Source organism: Scaptodrosophila lebanonensis, unplaced genomic scaffold (genome assembly GCF_003285725.1).
Source record: "Scaptodrosophila lebanonensis strain 11010-0011.00,11010-0021.00 unplaced genomic scaffold, SlebRS2 tig00000136-arrow-arrow-pilon, whole genome shotgun sequence".
NCBI classification, from domain to species: domain Eukaryota; kingdom Metazoa; phylum Arthropoda; class Insecta; order Diptera; family Drosophilidae; genus Scaptodrosophila; species Scaptodrosophila lebanonensis.
The window spans coordinates 511,498-528,991 of record NW_022060586.1 but is presented as its reverse complement, the minus strand read 5'-3'; the positions used below and the strand labels follow the sequence as shown (position 1 = coordinate 528,991).

General features: G+C 38.7%; 3 protein-coding genes across 5 annotated transcripts; all 3 read right to left on the bottom strand.

Moving 5' to 3' along the window:
- Positions 1–2,683: 2,683 nt before the first annotated feature.
- Positions 2,684–4,123, bottom strand: LOC115629133. Its single transcript, XM_030525475.1, has one exon. The coding sequence runs from the start codon at positions 4,071–4,073 to the stop codon at positions 2,820–2,822; it is 1,254 nt and encodes a 417-aa protein (XP_030381335.1). The 5' UTR covers positions 4,074–4,123; the 3' UTR covers positions 2,684–2,819.
- Positions 4,124–4,250: 127 nt separating this feature from the next.
- Positions 4,251–5,320, bottom strand: LOC115629134 (receptor-binding cancer antigen expressed on SiSo cells). Of its 2 annotated transcripts, XM_030525476.1 has the most exons (3): positions 4,911–5,320; positions 4,695–4,832; positions 4,251–4,630 (listed from the first exon to the last, which is right to left on the bottom strand). In XM_030525476.1, the coding sequence occupies exons 1-3, from the start codon at positions 5,232–5,234 to the stop codon at positions 4,448–4,450; spliced, it is 645 nt and encodes a 214-aa protein (XP_030381336.1). In that variant the 5' UTR covers positions 5,235–5,320; the 3' UTR covers positions 4,251–4,447. The 2 variants fall into 2 exon arrangements, with proteins under 2 accessions (XP_030381336.1, XP_030381337.1); XM_030525477.1 differs by lacking the exon at positions 4,251–4,630 and having other exon boundaries at positions 4,808–4,850.
- Positions 5,321–6,400: 1,080 nt separating this feature from the next.
- On the bottom strand, positions 6,401–9,752 carry LOC115629143 (monocarboxylate transporter 7). Of its 2 annotated transcripts, none has more exons than XM_030525495.1 (5): positions 9,653–9,752; positions 8,099–9,169; positions 7,060–7,204; positions 6,878–6,998; positions 6,401–6,787 (listed from the first exon to the last, which is right to left on the bottom strand). In XM_030525495.1, exons 1-5 carry the CDS (start codon positions 9,734–9,736, stop codon positions 6,532–6,534), a joined length of 1,677 nt encoding a protein of 558 aa, XP_030381355.1. In that variant the 5' UTR covers positions 9,737–9,752; the 3' UTR covers positions 6,401–6,531. The 2 variants fall into 2 exon arrangements, with proteins under 2 accessions (XP_030381355.1, XP_030381357.1); XM_030525497.1 differs by having other exon boundaries at positions 6,700–6,787; positions 6,864–6,998.
- Positions 9,753–17,494: the final 7,742 nt, after the last annotated feature.

The window sequence follows — 17,494 nt, the reverse complement described above, 5'->3', positions numbered from 1 at the left end:
TTCGCATAAATTTAAAATATATACAGTATGTGCATGTGTATATATGTTATTAAATCAATTATATCATTATGCGTTAGTGTATATATTTTGAATTTATGCCATCCATGCATACACACACGCACCCACGCGCAATTGAAGAGCAATTAGTGGCCAACAGAGTGAATAATAGATCGAGAAAGTTACCTTCAATCGCTTGTACTTGTATGTACATACATATATTTATATACTTTGTAAGTCAACTGTTTGCGGTTTTTTCTTCATACATTTTTTTGTATAAAAACGTGTGTGTGTGTGTGTGTGTGTATGTGTTTATTTTTGTCGATGTGCGGATGCCTCTGCACCAATTAGAGTAGGACGACGCCATTTCGCAGTCGAAATGATAAAGGGCGGCGGCACACACGGTGTTTAGTGCAATGAATTTTAATGTCGAGGAAACAAAACAAAACGAAAATTAACCACATTATGTACAACTGAATAAAAAAGTATATGAATAAAGGAGAAAACAAACAATAAACTGAAAAACAACAAAGCCAAATTCAAGTTTCTTGCGTCATTTCCTCTTACCTTTCCATTTTTCGAAAACCAGAAATGTACCCTCGATCGCCTGATCGATTGGCGGGCTCCAAGGAGAATCAAACTGGAAAATAGGCGAAAGTAGTGTCACACACACATACATGCACTTATATATGTAAATAGGTGCGGAGGTACAAAGATCATCATAAAAAATAGAATCGCATTTCTGTTTCATAATAAGTAATTCAGACTCGTTCTACTTGTATATTTACATTTAAAGGACACCTCCTTTATCCGGACACTCTTTGGCGGACACTTTTTCTAAAACATTCGATCGGTGTATAAAGTATTTAAGTATTCCCTTAAGCGGACAAAAATGGGCCGACTGTGAGTGTCTGGCCAAGAGAGTTTTCACTGTATTTCGTATACAATTACGTGTAACCTTACTCATCAGGATAATGTCGTCGCTTTAACTAACCTCAGCACAGACCTTTCCTTTTGAGAATTCACAAGATTCTTCCGGTTTACAAAAACCCATTCATTGATCCTTTCACATTCATCATCATTCATTCTTTGAATTGAGAACACCAAATATTTCTGAATTGTAAAATTAAATGAATAACGCCTGCATGTTAAATATACAGTAAATGTATGTTTGAACCTATAAACAATGTATATTTTCTATTTACTATATGTATTGTGCACTTGCATAAGTTGAACAAATATCGTTGTAGTTATCGTAAGCCCAGCAAAGACGGGCGAGTCTGGTCGAACAATACATATGTATATTATACTCATAATATCATGTACTCGATCCTTCATATTCGATTATCTTCTTTGTCATAACGACTGGTTACCACTTTCTCTATACAAATGAGATTATACTTTTCCTACATAAACGCTCTCATACAAATATTGTTTATTATATTTATATTGTCTGGGCTTTTCAATCTCGGTAGGATACCTTCCAGTAAAAGAAATAATTAAAACTATGGAGGGAATCCTGGTTGGAAATGTCGTCTCCTTAAATTGCCCACAAATGATAACTTCTTTAATATTACTTACAATATTAGTTATGTACTATTATGATCGGATTTAGTACCTATGGAAATTAAGTACAAAATAGCTTTTTATTATCATGGGGGTCAGTCCATGTAGTCGCAAAAAAACACCAGCACATGGTGTCAGCACACGACACTAGTATTACAGATAAGTTTGAGTTGAGTTTGATCTGAGATTGAGACATACTTCCCTGATTTTGATTCAGATTTCAAATATGTTGACCGTAAAGATATGCAGACCTGAGAGCGGGGGACTGTATCAAAGAAAAGACATAAAGTCCAGCTTTTCATTCATGTTTTATGGAGTTCTGACGAAACTCTGACGTGGCGGAAGGAGGAGCGAAATCAAGAAAAATAATTAATCTGTAGGGATTGGGAGAGTCTACACACTGAGTTGGATCAGTATCGCCTCAACCGTTTCCGCAATCTAGATAGACGGGCACGCCTAGATCGAATTGTCTCGTTATACTGATTATTTATTTATGATTATGAATATATGCACATACATACTGCATAGCGTCGGAGATGGTTTCTACTCCCTGTTACATTACATGAACACAACTACTAATACATATGTACTTGTATACCCTTTTTACCTTTCGGGTACCTGTACCCAGGATATAAGGTTGTATCCTGTTTATGTCTAAAGTATTATGCAAATTTAAAATGAAGTACATAGTATCATAATATGTATTCATGTGTCTTTCAATTGGAATGCTTGTTTTACAGTAACACAATTAAAGAGACTTGACTCCTTCGATATAAAACTGATAGCAGAAATTTTGTAAGTCTTGTTTTTCTTTCCACATACTACATATAGTATGTATACATATATGTATGTATACACATATGATATCAACAATTTAGTGAGTTGGAGTGTCGTCAAGGGTTTTTATACTGATGTACTGAAAATAAAGATAAATTCTTCTTTGCAAAGAGTGGGAGAATTCTTTATTAACATTTAACTTCATACACAGTTTTTATACCCTGTATCCGTAGGGTAAAAAGGGTATATTAGATTTGTGCAAAGTATGTAACATGCAGAAGGAAGCATCTCCGACCCCATAAAGTATATATATTCTTAATCAGCATGACGAGAGAAATCGATCTAGACATGTCTGTCTATGTATTTTAACTCCGACAGTAAGACGAAACATTCACAACAAAATGTTCATATAATAAAAAAAACTTTAAATATATGAAAAAAAAACTTTAAAAAGTAACCCAAGTCTTAGGGCAATCTTTCTAAATACCGCTCCGGCGATTCGTTCGCAAGACTTTGACGACTGTTCGGCGATGGCGCTGACGCTTCATCGGTATTATTCTTATATTTCGCGCCACTGCACCCGCAACCGCTCCCGTACCGAACAAATTCGGGTTATAGTTTTTTGAAGTCGCTAGGGGCGTGGGCCTGGCTGTGCTGCTTTTACCATCGTTTTCGTGATCACTAGCATGCTCATCGTAGGCATAGGTTACAGTTCGCTTGTATATGCGCTGTTCGGCATTGTGAGATTTCCGCAGCGGTTTGGATGGTGGAGTCCGCGGAGGCACTGCATCCTCATGGGCATTATAGCAGCGGCGCATCTTTTCCCCATCGCTGTCCTTGCACTCATAGCAAACACGCTGCTTGTGGAGGCTTCGCACGCATAAGCTGCTCTCAATAGCCATTGGCCTCTGCAAGCTCCGCGCCTCATCGTTGTCACCCTCTGAATCGACAGAATCATCGCGATAGCGTTTGTATTGTGTGCCACTGCCATAGGCATATCTCTGAGGTTCGCCCTCGTGCGAGTAACTGCAGGTCTCACTGATCTCATTGTTGCGCAACTCTCGGCAAATCGTGCACAGTTGCCCATGACGTAGGATGCGCTTGCAGTGCTGTTGATCACGATCCTGAGCCCGATCCCTGTCCCTGTCCCGGCCCTCTTCTCGTTGCTTCGTCTTTTTTACCGTGCTAGCATACGGGGCTGATTCGTAATCATAATCAGTTTGCAGCTGAGCAGGAAACTCCTTCTCTACGCTTCCACTGTGCAAGCTGACATCCAGCTCTTTGCTACCATCATCCTCGCCATTGCTGTCGTGTACACGATCAAAATATTGTCGCACAAACTGCTCATAGTTCCGCTCGTAGTCATCTCCGTCGTCACCGTCATGTACCTCTCTGCTCACCTCACCACTGTGACTGTCAATCTCCTCTGCATGGTCCGCGACATCATCAGAATCCAATTCCACGTCGTGATCTTCATACTCATCGGCTTTGCGGTGTGCCGTTTCTTTAGAGCTTGTGGCGTTTGTATGCCGTTTTGCTGGCAATAATCGACTGGCGTTAGTCTCTCCACCATTTGTAATGTTATCCACTTGTGTTAGAGAATCCAAACGTTGCAGTAACTTGCCTGGCGCAAAAGCTTCCCAGTAGTTAATGCCTTCATTGTAGCCAGTTCCATGGGAAGAGCCTGCCAAGCAGAGCAGCAGTCCAACCATCAGCGTCAACGGCGCGAACATCGTTTAAAGCTAAATTCCCAGTGCTAGCCGCCTTTTTATGTTTGCCTGTGCCCAGTCGTGCATAAAAACGATTGGCAATTGGAACGCGAGCGAGTGACCGCAGCCGCAGTGCCAGGAAATGGTTAGCGGACAGCTTGGGCAATTGGCCACTGGTACAGTGAAGTGTGGATGTGCGAGTGAAAGGCAAGATGCAGCTAGTGCAACTTTATTGGCTAGTGCTTTGTGCCACAATCCATGAATAACTTAAAAGTATAAACGGTCGTCTCAACTAGGAGCAAAAGTTAATCTAGAAGGGAATTAAAAATGGAACAGTTTTTGGAAAACATAGGCCAACAGCTGCTCCAGGATCAGTTATTTTGATCTGCGACGATAGGCTACGTGCCACGTTGCACATCACTGAGACGCTGGGCTCCAATGCTGAGCTGTGGCGCCTTGCTTATGGGCTGGCGCTGATGACGCAGCTCGCGTCGTTTCTCGCGTATAATTTGCTTTGTTTGGGATGTGTCTAGCTCCTCCCAGCCACCCGCATTGTCGTCCACCCAATCTTCTAGATCAGCCTGTGGGTAAAGTTAAATTACTCATTATATTGAAGCGTCGCCAAGAAGTTAAAGCGAACCATACAGTGGAGCTAATTGGCACCGTGTCCTGTGCCTGCAGTCTTGAAAAGTCAGTTTGTTGGCCTGATACTTGCCCAGTGCCCGTGCTCACTGCATCGGCTAAGTAATACTTGAGCTGTGGCTTAATGTCTGGCGTCAGTTCCTACAGAAGGAAGTATTTCTTTAAAGGTGTGTGCATGTGCAGATTCGATAATATGTAGTTAGGCAAAATTAAACCTACGCTAAAGAAATCTGGCTCTGGTTCTTCTTTCGGCGGCGTTGGCGGCTGCGCCATGCGCTGTCTATATTGTTCAATGTGCTCCTCGACAGTGCGTGGACTGTCATCCCAGGAGTTCCAATCTCGCTGATCCAAAGTGCCACCTCGGTGAGATTGCTGGTGTGTTGTTGCAAATTCGCCTCGCTCTACAATGACGTTGACTGCCTGTAGCTGGTGGTCTTCATTGTTGACATGACTTAGTTTGCGGCGCCGGGAGAAGCAACACAATGCTCGGCGACACAATGTTATGATGCCCAACAGCAGCATTTTTATTTGTTGTAACACCATTTTGCTGTGGATAGGCCCAGATAACAAATGTGAAGAAAACTAATGAATTGTCTGTTCAGCACAAAAAGTAGCTAACGTAGTTGGGTATGCAGAAAAGAAGCAAAATAAAAAATGTGTGGTGGCCAATAGCCATGCAATGACAGCTGTGCGTGCTAAATAGTCACTCCCACAAAAGCTCAACTCTATAGAACGCGTAACTCAACGTATCGATAAGAGTGTGTCGATAATACGTTTCGTAGCAGTGAGAAATAAAAGAGAAACAGTTAGGGGATGTCCAACGATATAAAATGTCGATTCTTCTACCAATTTCGGATTCTGAGAAATTGTGCGCGCTTTTCCGCCAATTAAAGTGCTTTTCAAATATATTAATACATACATTTGTTAAATTTAAATTTAACATCAGAAACAGGTGTGAAATAAACCATACCACCGCTTGGCAGTATTATTACAAGTTGCTTTTTGCGATGTGAATGGTTATTTTTCGCAATGACATTACTAGTCCTGTTTTTATTTAAAAATGTTTTTATTTGTGAACAAACCTGTGGTTTGAATGGTAAAAGGTAGGTGAACGACATACATATGTGTATAGATTTTGCAGTATTTCGACGTTATATGTACAAGTGTTTTTCAAATATATTATTCCATACATTTGTTAAATTTAAATTTAACATCAGAAGGTGTGAAAGAAACCATGCCACCGCTTGGCAGTATGATTACATGTTGCCTGTTGCGATGTGAATGGTTATTTTGCGAAATGACATTACTATTCTTGTTTTTATTTCAAATGTTTTTTATTTGCAAACAAACCTGTGGTTAGGATGGTAAAAGGTAAGTGAACAACATACATACATACATATGTGCAAAGTTTCTGCAGTATTTATGTTTATATGTATGTTTATAGTAGGCCTCTTGGTAAAATTCTGTACAATGTGGTAACGGCGGAGAAAAAGCGTAATCGCAGTCACCCAAGGTCAACGATATCGGATGCAACTCGGCTTTGAACTATTCGATCATGGTTTGTATGTACCCTATATGTATACATATATACATATGTATGTATGTATACACACATAACGGTCGCGATATAGTTTTTGCTTTAAAGATCGCCATTTATTGTCTTGGTTTCGAGTGGTGCGCGTGTGTTCAGTGTTTAGGTAAGTGCGCAATTTATTTTATACATACATACATACATATGTATGTATCAGTTTATTTTTGTAGTATTCTGTAAGTGATGCGCTCATGTATGTACATATGTATATAGGCATGTATGAGTCCTTTCTACTGAGATTTGATTTTTTTAGTGCGCCAGGGTATTATTGGCGTTTCCATTGTGCTCGCACACATTATTGCGGTCGATCGCCGTTCGCCGACGGAATTTAACGTATAAGACTTCCAAAAGCCAGGGTATAGCGCAAAGTGCCATGAAAAAGTTTAAGATATGAAAAACTAGTATGTAATCCTTTGTGCTGTCGCGTATATAGCCTACAATAGGGCCGATGAGAAACATAATGTTGCCTTGCATAAACATGAACAAACCGTACCCGCTGGCAAAACTGTAACAAAAAAGGAATGATTATGTATGTACGTGTGTGTATGTAGGTATCTACATATGTATGTATGTATGTGTACATTATTTGACTAACCGTTCCTTCGGCAAATAATCGGCAAAAACCAACGGGAGCGGAACGTGTACCCAAGTACGCAGGAAACCCATGACAGCTGTGATGCACGCCATTCCCAAAAATTGTGTAACGCCATTGAAAGCTGTAAGACATTCTAGTTATACATATGTACATACATATCTTTTAGTTGCTATGATATATACCAAATCGTGCGAAAACGGTAAATAGGGCGCCGGCTAAATAAATGTAACGGGATGGCACTTGAATGCATATGGCGGTGACGGCCAGAAAAACGCGCGACGCCAAGTCGGCGGCGGCGCCTATAGCGATAATATTGGCGGCGTCGGGCTGCAAGAAAAAGAACAAGTAGACGGTTTAAGCGGCTTGCGTCCAACGCACGGGCTGTATATGTATGTATGTACGTTCGTGATTTTCATATTTCGTACCTAACAAGTACAAGAGTTTGTTAGGTTTGCGGAAAGTGGAAAATGTAACAGGTAGAAGGAGGCGTGGCAGGCTCCACAAAGTATATACATACATACATACATATGTATGTATGTATGTATGTACATGTATACATATGTACATATGTATGTATATGCTTGATGTGTGTATGTATGTATGTATGTTATATGTGTCGTGGTAGACTTCACAAGGTGTGCTATGTATATTGTGACGATGTCCATCTGTCCGATCTTTTGGTTAAAAATGTACTTCTTCATATATGTATTTATGTATTACATGTATAGAAAATTGTTTTTAGACGTTCTATAATAACTCCTGTGGTTCATGGAGTTTCGAAAAACAATTCTGGAATCTTATTCTTTTATTTATGTGTGTGTGCCACTTTCTATCATAAAAACACCGTTTGAAGTTATAGCCAGAAAAGTTTATCTGTGCCCTGACTCTGCCGGTAGCTGTTATTGGAGCTGTAATTCAGTTGGCATTGATTGTGATTGTAATTGAGAAACTAGTATTTGCTATTAAGATTAGCTTTTCCATCAATATTTTCTATGGAAGTTGTATAATATTGAGACTTGGTTTTGTCTCTATGGCTAAAAAGCTAAAAAGACGAACAGTGCGATTGATGTTAAATATCATCAGTGTGCCCATTAAAACCAAGATGGTTTTCTATTACGGAACATATCTTCAGGTCTTACATTTTAAAGTTTCTAAAATAACCGAACTAAACACTCACACTTTTTCAATTACATTCAATTTGAAACAATGCTGCATACGTACCTTCGTGTAACCCAACTCAAACAGATAAATGGGCTGGAGTGTAAAGAAGGCAATATCGGAGTATAAGGCGAAGGATGTTCCCAATGCCATATTCACATAGATGGGATTCTTGAGCAACGTTAAATCCAGAAAGTCGACAACTGTGCGCATGCAGCTCTTTTTCGAGGTCTGAGGAGGCGTTGACGTTGCTGGAGTGGTTGACGTGGCTAACATAGCTGCTGCACTGGCAGTCGATGGCCGTCGCGATGCCTGTAGACTGTGCATCATTTGAGGCGAGGCATCGGTAACTACCACCGGACCTGACCAATTGCCCAGGCTGGTGATGCTGGAGGCTCGACTGGAAATAATCTTCAGCGCGTTTTCATCGGCACGCGAGACACGACGTGAGCCAAATTGACTGCGACAAGATGGTGTAAGGTGTTGGTGAGGCTCCGTGGGCGTCGCAGTGAAGTGTAACTCTGTCATCGGGCTTAGTGGCGTCTCGGGCTCCACATGCACCGCTGGTGGCGGTGACTGCTGCAACCGCAACTCCTCAGCTGCAAGCGGCACTCTACGCATGTGCCACTCCACAGGCTGCATGAGCAACATACCCAGCACAGCGTGTGCATTAATGCCGGCCAACACCATAAGACAGCCTCGAAAGCCGTAGTATTGGTGCAGCTTCTGCATTGCAATCGGATACAGCATCGAGCCCAGGCCAATTAACGATTGGGCAAAGCTCATCCAAAGCACACGATTCTTAACAAAGTAGTTGTTGAAGGTTGTGTATGATGTGGGGACCATTAAGCCAAAGCCAATCCCCTGCACCAAGCTGAAGGCGAACGTTAAATGCATTGTAGACGTCGCGAAAATCTGCAGGACGGAACCAAGGAAGTAAAGGATACCGCCGGTCAGTCCGACTGCCCGCAATCCCCAACGCCGGAAAAGTGAACCAGACAGTAGTCCAGCAAAGCTGAGGGAGCAGAAGAAGGCACTGGTGATAAAAGCTACCGCGCTTGTCTCTGCGCCAATACTCTTGAGAAAGTCGCCGAAGACCAGGCCAAAAGATGGCAATGAGGCCAACGCGCTTACCTGCATATGAAGATTAAAGGTACTTGAATTAAACACTTATCATGAGTTTGATGTGCCTTTTTCGATGTACATATAGTATTCAAAAGAGGGCGTTGTTTTTCCTTGTATGATATGTATGTTCATTCCGTTCACATAATTACTTAGAAATTAATTCAAAGTTTTGGGTTTTATGAACGTCGTATAGATCCATTGATTAGTATACCCAGAAAGTTTTTTAAAAAAAATCGACCTAATCCGTCGTCCCTTTCGTTTACGATTTGTAAAATTGTGAAGTCACAAAAATTCTTCAATGCAGTTACAAAAGGAAACTGAGTTTGAAGAGAATAGAACTAATTGTGCTGCAGATGCCGATCATGAATTGTACCCGTATTTGTTCTTATGTAGCTTTAAAATCGTGCGCATGAAAATAATTTTTTGAACTACTTGCTCACACACGTTGCTCACACAAAATCATTTTTTAGGTCCAGGACACACTTTACTTACAAATGGCATGGCCATGCCTATGCAAACGAAGATGCCCCAGCCGCCGTCAGGAGCTTCCATCTTGAAGGACTTGGTTGCTGTCATTGTGTTGCTGCCGCTCCTACTGCTGAACGGTAAGTGACTGTCTTTACGATTAAATGAGCAAAAACCATATACCCAGTACCCATATAACTTTCGCCAGTAGCATCCCAATTAAGATAGTGAGAATATATACATATATACTTTTTTATAGTTTCCTAAGCCGAAACGAAAACATGGTTTCCGATAAGATTAGTATTTGGCAAGCACAGCATTCTGGATCTGTGGCAATACTTGTAAGACATGCTAGATTACTCAAGATAGTCAAATACTTGTACATCTGTAGCTGATGATGGTAGCGAGAACGACCACCTCCCATCTAGTTTTCAATTGTTTGTCATTCCTGCTGTGCCATGTAAACAAACGTTATTGTGGCACTTCACACTTGCTACTGTTCAGTTTTTATCTGATAAACGATCCTTTTGTACTCTCACAATGCTGTGGGTAGCTCAAAGCTTCTTTGATATTTGCTTAAAACAGAGTTATGGAAAGATTTGGAAAATTAATATAACATGCAAATACTTAAGCGTATTTATTTTGAAACCACCCATAGGGGTCAGACAACCAGGTTTGCGCTTAGAATACAAGTATGGCGTTTTCCAAATTTATTGCTCACCTACAACTACATCAGAAGAGTGCGTACAACAATCAGCGCTGATAAGATAAATCCACGTGTTATTTATGGAAACTCAAGGTGTCTGGTTTTCCTAGTTTTATGATTTATGCACTTGTAAATTTACTTTTCACGCAATATACGTAAAGCGGATGTTGTTAGTGCCAAATTGTCGCCCCTAGATGAAGGCAATTGTCATTATCATTATCAAAATAAGAACATACATACGTGTACGCAATTTTTACATTGCCATCATCAAAAGTGAATTTTATTGCGCTCTTAAAGACGTTTAGTTACAACTCCTGTCATTTTAATAATTTCCATTCCATATTGTTTGTAATCGCATTGTTGTAGAGATTAGTTGTCCGCATCCCAAGCTTAATGTGTTAACTACACTTTCGAATTGTGGCCATTCATGTATTATCTGGCAATGCAAATGCAATGCCAATAAACTGTGGCTATGACTAAGGTGCGTAGCATGCGCATAGACTTTTTATACCCTGTACCCAAAAGGTAAAAGGGTATATTAGTTTTGTGCGATTGTACATGGAACACACAGAAGGAGGCGTGGCAGACCCCACAAAGTATATATATTCTTGATCAGCATGACAAGCTGACTCGATATAGCCATCTCCGTCTGTCTGTATGAACGCAAGGATCTCCGAAAGTATAAGAGCTAGAATAACCAAACTTGGTATACAGATTCTCCTGAGCCCGAGAAAGGACGAGTTTGTTCATTTTTCCCGATGCATCCCCCCACTCCCCCCTATTTACGTTTTTCTATCACTCCCGTAATTCTTGGAATTTTGAACTAAAATTTGGTAGACACATCCAGTTAATGATTATATATCCGTATACCAAGTTTCATTATATTTCATATAGGGTGATTAGAAAGAAAGTTATAGCCATATAACCAGGCCCAATGCACACATACATACAAGTACACAAACACGCATAGACACGATTCTGATGTAAATGTATGTATGCTTGTATGGAATATTTTATATTTAATTTAGTTAATTAATTAAATTTAACTAATTAAATTAAATTAAAATTAATATATTTTTTTCTTGCTCTTGCTTTCTTGTTAATTCGTAGTACCAATGATTAGATAAGAAAATACTGTACAAAACTTTCAAATCGTTTAAACTTAAAATTTTGTAAATAAAATAAAATATAGTTCTTAGGAAATAAATAGGTGTATATGTGCATTTTTACATCCTGTACCCAAAAGGGTACACGGATATATTATTTTTGTACATGTAACACACAAAAGGAGGCTTGGCAGAACCCACAAGGAATATACATATATTCTTGACCAGGGTGACAAGACGGATAAGATGTAGCCATGTCCGTTCGTCTGTATGAACGCCAGGATCTCAGAAAGTATAAGAGCTAGAATAATCAAACTTGGTATACAGAATCTCCTACGCCCGAGAAATGACACGTTTGTAAATTTCACGATTTTCCATAACTATAACTCATTTTGGAAACTACGAACGCCAAAGGTCGAAAAACAAGGGGGAACGCTACAGTCGAGCAAGCCCGACAGTGTAATATTCTGTACCCAGACAACTTTCCGGGACTGAGTTATATGCGCCCATAGCAGGAGCAAAAAGAGGAAGAAGAAGAGCGAACAGCTTGTGGACGTGGTACTGGAGTTGTTTTTAGAATTGACCGATTCGGATGAAATTTAAAACAAAACTATAGAATTATATATAGATTATGTGTGTATTTGGTTAATGTAACTTTTGAAATGTGGACAGTATTGACAAAATTCTGTAGCGTGGGAAGAGGAGGAAAAATTCAAAAAAAAAAAATAATAATAATAAACTCGTCCTATATATAGTTTATGTGGTCGGAGATGCTTCCTTCTGCCTGTTACATACTTTGCACAAACCAAATATGCCCTTTTTACCCTACAGGTACAGGGTATAAAAATCTGCAATGTTCATTTGATTGGCTTCAAATCTGATTTGTATAATCTATAAAAGAATTCAATCATAATCTTTATATATAAAACAGTTTGTCCTGACTGACTGACTAACTGATTGATCAACGCACAGCCCAAACGGTAAAGGCTAGGAAGCTGAAATTTGGACTCAAGTATCCTTTCATAGTCTAGGTGCCCACTAACTCGAGCTCCAAAGGGGGGAAAACAGGCTCCAACGTTTGTTTGAAAAATCCGCATTTTTTAGCCGATCGACATAAAACTTGGTTTCTAAAATCAATAAAAGAATACAAAGAAAACTACATACTCGGTTTTTTAAATTTTTTTTTGGAGCTTGAATTATTTGGGTTTTCTTGGGGCACAAAAGGAAACCGCGTCAACAGCCCACAGCCCAAACGGTAAGAGCTAGTAAGCTGAAATTTGGGGTCAAGTATCCTATCATAGTGTAAGTGTGCATTAAGAAGGGATTTTGGAAAATTCAAGCTCAAAAGGGGGGAAGAGTAGCTCCAAAGTTTGTTTGAAAAATTTTTCAACCGATCGACTTAAAACTTAGTTTCTAAAATCAATCAAAGAATACATACAAAACTGCATACTTAGATTTTCGAAATTTGTGGAGCTTGAATTATTGGGGTTTTAATATTTATTCACTATTTCAAATGAAAAGTTTGTGTTATAAATTTAGTCCGATCGATTTAAAATTTGGATAATGTAATCTACGTAACTAAATCTACAACTTTGCATTCAAGGATTTTCAAAATATGCATTTTACAAAAGCAGGCAGAACAAACAATACAAAATATCAAACAGGTGGGGACAACTAAGTATACATACACTCACACACACACACATGCAAGCAGCTGTTCGTGTAGTTGCGTGCAAACGATTGAAATAGCCAAAGCAAAATGTGAGACACTAATGTGTGAATGTCCATACATATGTGCACATCTATGTACTTGTATGTATCTACATATGTATGCATGTACATTTGTCTTGCACTGACAAAGCAAGAAATGTTAATTAATTGAAAAATATATAACATTTTATAAAGTAATTTTAACTTTTTGATCATCTATGTACATATGCCTTTTAATTGCAAAGGAAAAATGCCAAAAGTTTACAGTTACCGTCGCTAGACAACGACTGAGTAAGCGATAGTAAAGCAGAAAACGAATAACGCATATTCTGCTTCGCATTGCGGGCAGATGTATGTATGTACATATTCTGTTTATTGCATTCAAACTTCGATATTTTGATGGTATCGGTGGCTTCAACTATCGAAAGTTTTACTCTAGCAAATTGAGATGAGAATTGTCAGTGCTTTTTGATCGTGGCTCATCGCTGCACGGCATTGACACGAGTGCTGTGTTTCATATTCCGAGTTCGTGCGTGATCGTATTGACTCAATAAGGCACGAAAAGACACAAATGTGAATTTAAAATTAGGATATACTCTTATAATTCTTTCCCTTTTTTGCACACAGTCTATCTTACAACGTTATATTGCGCCGTTATATTGAGCCAGGTTATGAGGGGGGGCAATACCTGCTAGTTAAATATATTTTAGTTAATTAAATTAATTTTTTAAAATAATTTTTTAGTTAATTATATTTAATTTAATTAACTAATTTACCTTTTTTTAAATAATTTTTTTTTTAATTTTCCTTTTTTGTGGAGAGTACAGGCTATTTTACTGTCGGACTTGCTCGACTGTAGCGTTCTCTCTTGTTTTAAATTAATTTTTAAAATATTTTTTTTAAACTCGCAACTTTAGTAAAAAGCTTGAACCGAAAAAAAAGTTTTCAACAACAAAAAAGACATTAACAAAAACAAAAAAAAACAATTATGTAAAGATTTTTATTTAAAAACAAACAAACGAAAGGTATACATATTTTAAACATATATAAAGTATAAAATATATATATTTAAAACAAAATTAAATATTAAATGAAATAAGCTTTCATTTAGTAATGACACAACAGAATAGGAATTTTTTTTTATTTATTGATGAAATTCGGCATAGAAATAAACAAACAAGTAAAAAAGCTAAAGTCGGGTGTCCCGACTTTGAAATACTCTGTACATATGTTTACAATAATTATAGAAAATAAAAAAAATTAAGAAAATTAAAAAAAATTTGATCGATTTTACCTATCTCGATATTCGAACTCACGTAAAGGGTATATAATTGCACATATGAGTGTATGTATGTTTATGTGCGTCTATTTGTGTCTGTGTAAGCATTTTCGCAGTCAACTAAACAGCAACATCAACAGCAGCCGTGGGCAGCGCTTGAGCAGCAAATATATTTATGGCTATAACTTCTTGCTAAATCGGTCTATCATAGTGAAACTTGACACACTGATACATAATAACAAACTGGGGGCATTTCCAAAATTTTAGTTCGAAATTCCAAGAATTACGGGAGTTAGAGAAAATCGCATTTGCGGGGGAGAGGGGGGAGGGAGGGAAATTCGAAAATATACGTTTTCTTTGTATTCACATAAGGCATCTTGGACTAAAATTTGGTGTTCCTAGGTCTTATAGTCTCCGAGATATAGCGATTACACGAATGGAAAATCGGGAAAACCCGCATAGGGGGGAAATGGGGGGGAAAATCAAAAAAACTCGTATAGCGTACACACATAAGGCATCTTTGTGCAAAATTTGGTGTCTCTATCTCTTATAGTCTCTGAGATCTAGGTGATTATACGGGCGGACGGACGGACGGACAGACAGACAGACAGGGCTAGATCGACTCGTCTTGTCACGCTGATCAAGAATATATATACTTTGTGGGGTCTGCCACGCCTCCTTCTGCCTGTTACATTTTTCAGCTCGCGCAAACCTAATATACTCTTGTACATTTCATGTACAGAGTATAAAAACAAGAGAAAACGCTACAGTCGAGCAAGCCCGACAGTGTAATACCCTGTACCCAGGTAAACTTCCGTCACTGAGTTATATGCGCCCATAGCAGCAGCAAAAAGAATATATATACTTTATGGGGTCGGAGATGCTTCCTTCTGCATGTTACATACTTTGCACAAACCTAATATACCCTTTTTACCCTACGGGTACAGGGTATAACAAGATACAACGCTACAGTCGAGCAAGCCCGACAGTAAAACAGCCTGTACTCTCCACAAAAAAAAAAAATAATAACTTTAAAAATTTAATAAATAAAATTAAATTAATTTATTAAATTAATTAAGAAAATTTATTTAATACATACATATAAGACATGTTTATGTACACTTTTACATTTACATCACGTGTCTATGCGTGTTTATAAACGTGTATGTATGTAGCACAAAGCAGCAACAACAACAGCAGCGGGCAGCGCTGCAAGCAGAGCATGGGCAGCGATTTTATTTATGGCTATAACTTTCTTCAGAATTGACCTATCATGATGAAACTTGGCATACGTACACATAAGCACTATCTGGACGTAAGCTACTAAAACTGATTTCTAAATTCCAAGAATTACGGAAGTTATTAAAAACAAGAGAGAACGCTACAGTCGAGCAAGCCCGACAGTGTAATACCCTGTACCCAGGTAAACTTCCGTCACTGAGTTATATGCGCCCATAGCAGCAGCAAAAAGAGTAAGAAGAAGAGCGAACTTGTTGCTGCAGTTTGTGGGGGTTGTACTGGCGAGAATTTGTTTTGCTAATAACTTTTCTTAGAATTGACCGAATTATATAAAATTGAACAACGGTAGACAATTATATATAAATTATGTGTGCAAAGTTTGGTTTAGGTAGCATTTGAAATGTGAACGCTATTGACGAAATTCTGTAGCGGGGGAAGGGGGGGAAAATTACAAAAAAAAAAATAAACTCGTCCTTTCTCGGACCTAGGAGAATCTGGATGCCAATTTTGGTTATTCTAGCTTTTATAGTTTCGGAGATCCTTGCGTTCATCCAGACGGACAGACGGACGGACGGACATGTCTAGATCGATTTCTCTCGTCATGCTGATCAAGAATATATATACTTTATGGGGTCGGAGATGCTTCCTTCTGTATGTTACATACTTTGCACAAACCTAATATACCCTTTTTACCCTACGGGTACAGGGTATAAAAAACACATCAGAAAACAAAAATATACTTGACCGGCTTAGGGGAACCTGGATACCAAAATTGGTAATTCTAGCTCTTGTACCTTCTGAGATCCTTGCGCTCGTCCAGACGGACGGACAGACGGACATGGCTAAATCGACTCGGCTTGTCACCCTGATCAGGAATATATATATACTTTGTGGGGTCTGCCACGCCTCCTTCTGTGGGTTACATACATTCGCACAAAACTAGTATAGCCTTTCACCCTTTGGGTACAGGCTATAAAAAAAGCAAATACAAAATAAGTATTCTTGCGATTTACAAAAGCAGAAGCCTTTTACGCTCACACCATTCATATACCCCCAGTTAGTGATTATGACTTCGTATGCAAAGTTTCATAATGATAGCCCGATTTAATGGGACGTTATAGGCATATATTTACTATATATATTTGTTGTTTCTGCTTTACACAGGCACACGAGACATTCACAGACACGCATATTTATTCTACACATACATTTGTATAGAGTATTTCAAAGTCGGGATGCCCGATTTTAGCTGCTCTACTTGTTTTAAAATTGACTATAAACAAATATTTAAAAAAGAATTCGGATGGTCCTTAGTTAAATAATTTATTTTGCAAGCTCGCGTGGAAAGGGACCCATCGCGACGCGTCGATGGGGTCGGAGCAGTTATCAAAATGTTTGTATAGCAGATAAAGAAATCCATAAAGTTATGTGGGATCCATGTCTGATCAGAAATTAAAACATGAATGGAAAACCGGGCAACAAAGAATTCCGCAATAAGGCCCGAGCTTGACTCAAGTACTCTACCGAGTTGAGTATTCCTCTGCTAGTAGGGTTTTCATAGCTCCCGCAATTGTTGCAATTTTTACTCAAATTCGAAAATTACATACTTGGTGCTTATGTATCCTTATGCCAAGTTTCATCGTGAAAGGAGGGGAAGTTATAGCCATCGATGTATTATCTGCCCTAGCTCTGCTCGCAGCTCAATTCTTTGCTACATACATACATGCATATGTATGTACATACAGCCACGCATATACACAAACATGACACTAAAATTTTGTTTAATATGTGTCCCGATTTTTTATTTAAACTTTTGATTAAATATAAAT

Excerpts from the sequence above, each read along its gene's own strand:
- LOC115629133 (XM_030525475.1), bottom strand. The coding sequence starts at position 4,073 with ATGTTCGCGCCGTTGACGCTGATGGTTGGACTGCTGCTCTGCTTGGCA.
- LOC115629134 (XM_030525476.1), bottom strand. The coding sequence starts at position 5,234 with ATGGTGTTACAACAAATAAAAATGCTGCTGTTGGGCATCATAACATTG. Across the intron at positions 4,833-4,910 it reads CAGAGCCAGATTTCTTTAGC|GAACTGACGCCAGACATTAA; the intron begins GTAGGTTTAATT and ends TTCCTTCTGTAG. Across the intron at positions 4,631-4,694 it reads CGGTGCCAATTAGCTCCACT|GCTGATCTAGAAGATTGGGT; the intron begins GTATGGTTCGCT and ends CTTTACCCACAG.
- LOC115629143 (XM_030525495.1), bottom strand. The coding sequence starts at position 9,736 with ATGACAGCAACCAAGTCCTTCAAGATGGAAGCTCCTGACGGCGGCTGG. Across the intron at positions 9,170-9,652 it reads TAGGCATGGCCATGCCATTT|GTAAGCGCGTTGGCCTCATT; the intron begins GTAAGTAAAGTG and ends CTTCATATGCAG. Across the intron at positions 7,205-8,098 it reads TTGAGTTGGGTTACACGAAG|CCCGACGCCGCCAATATTAT; the intron begins GTACGTATGCAG and ends TTTTTCTTGCAG.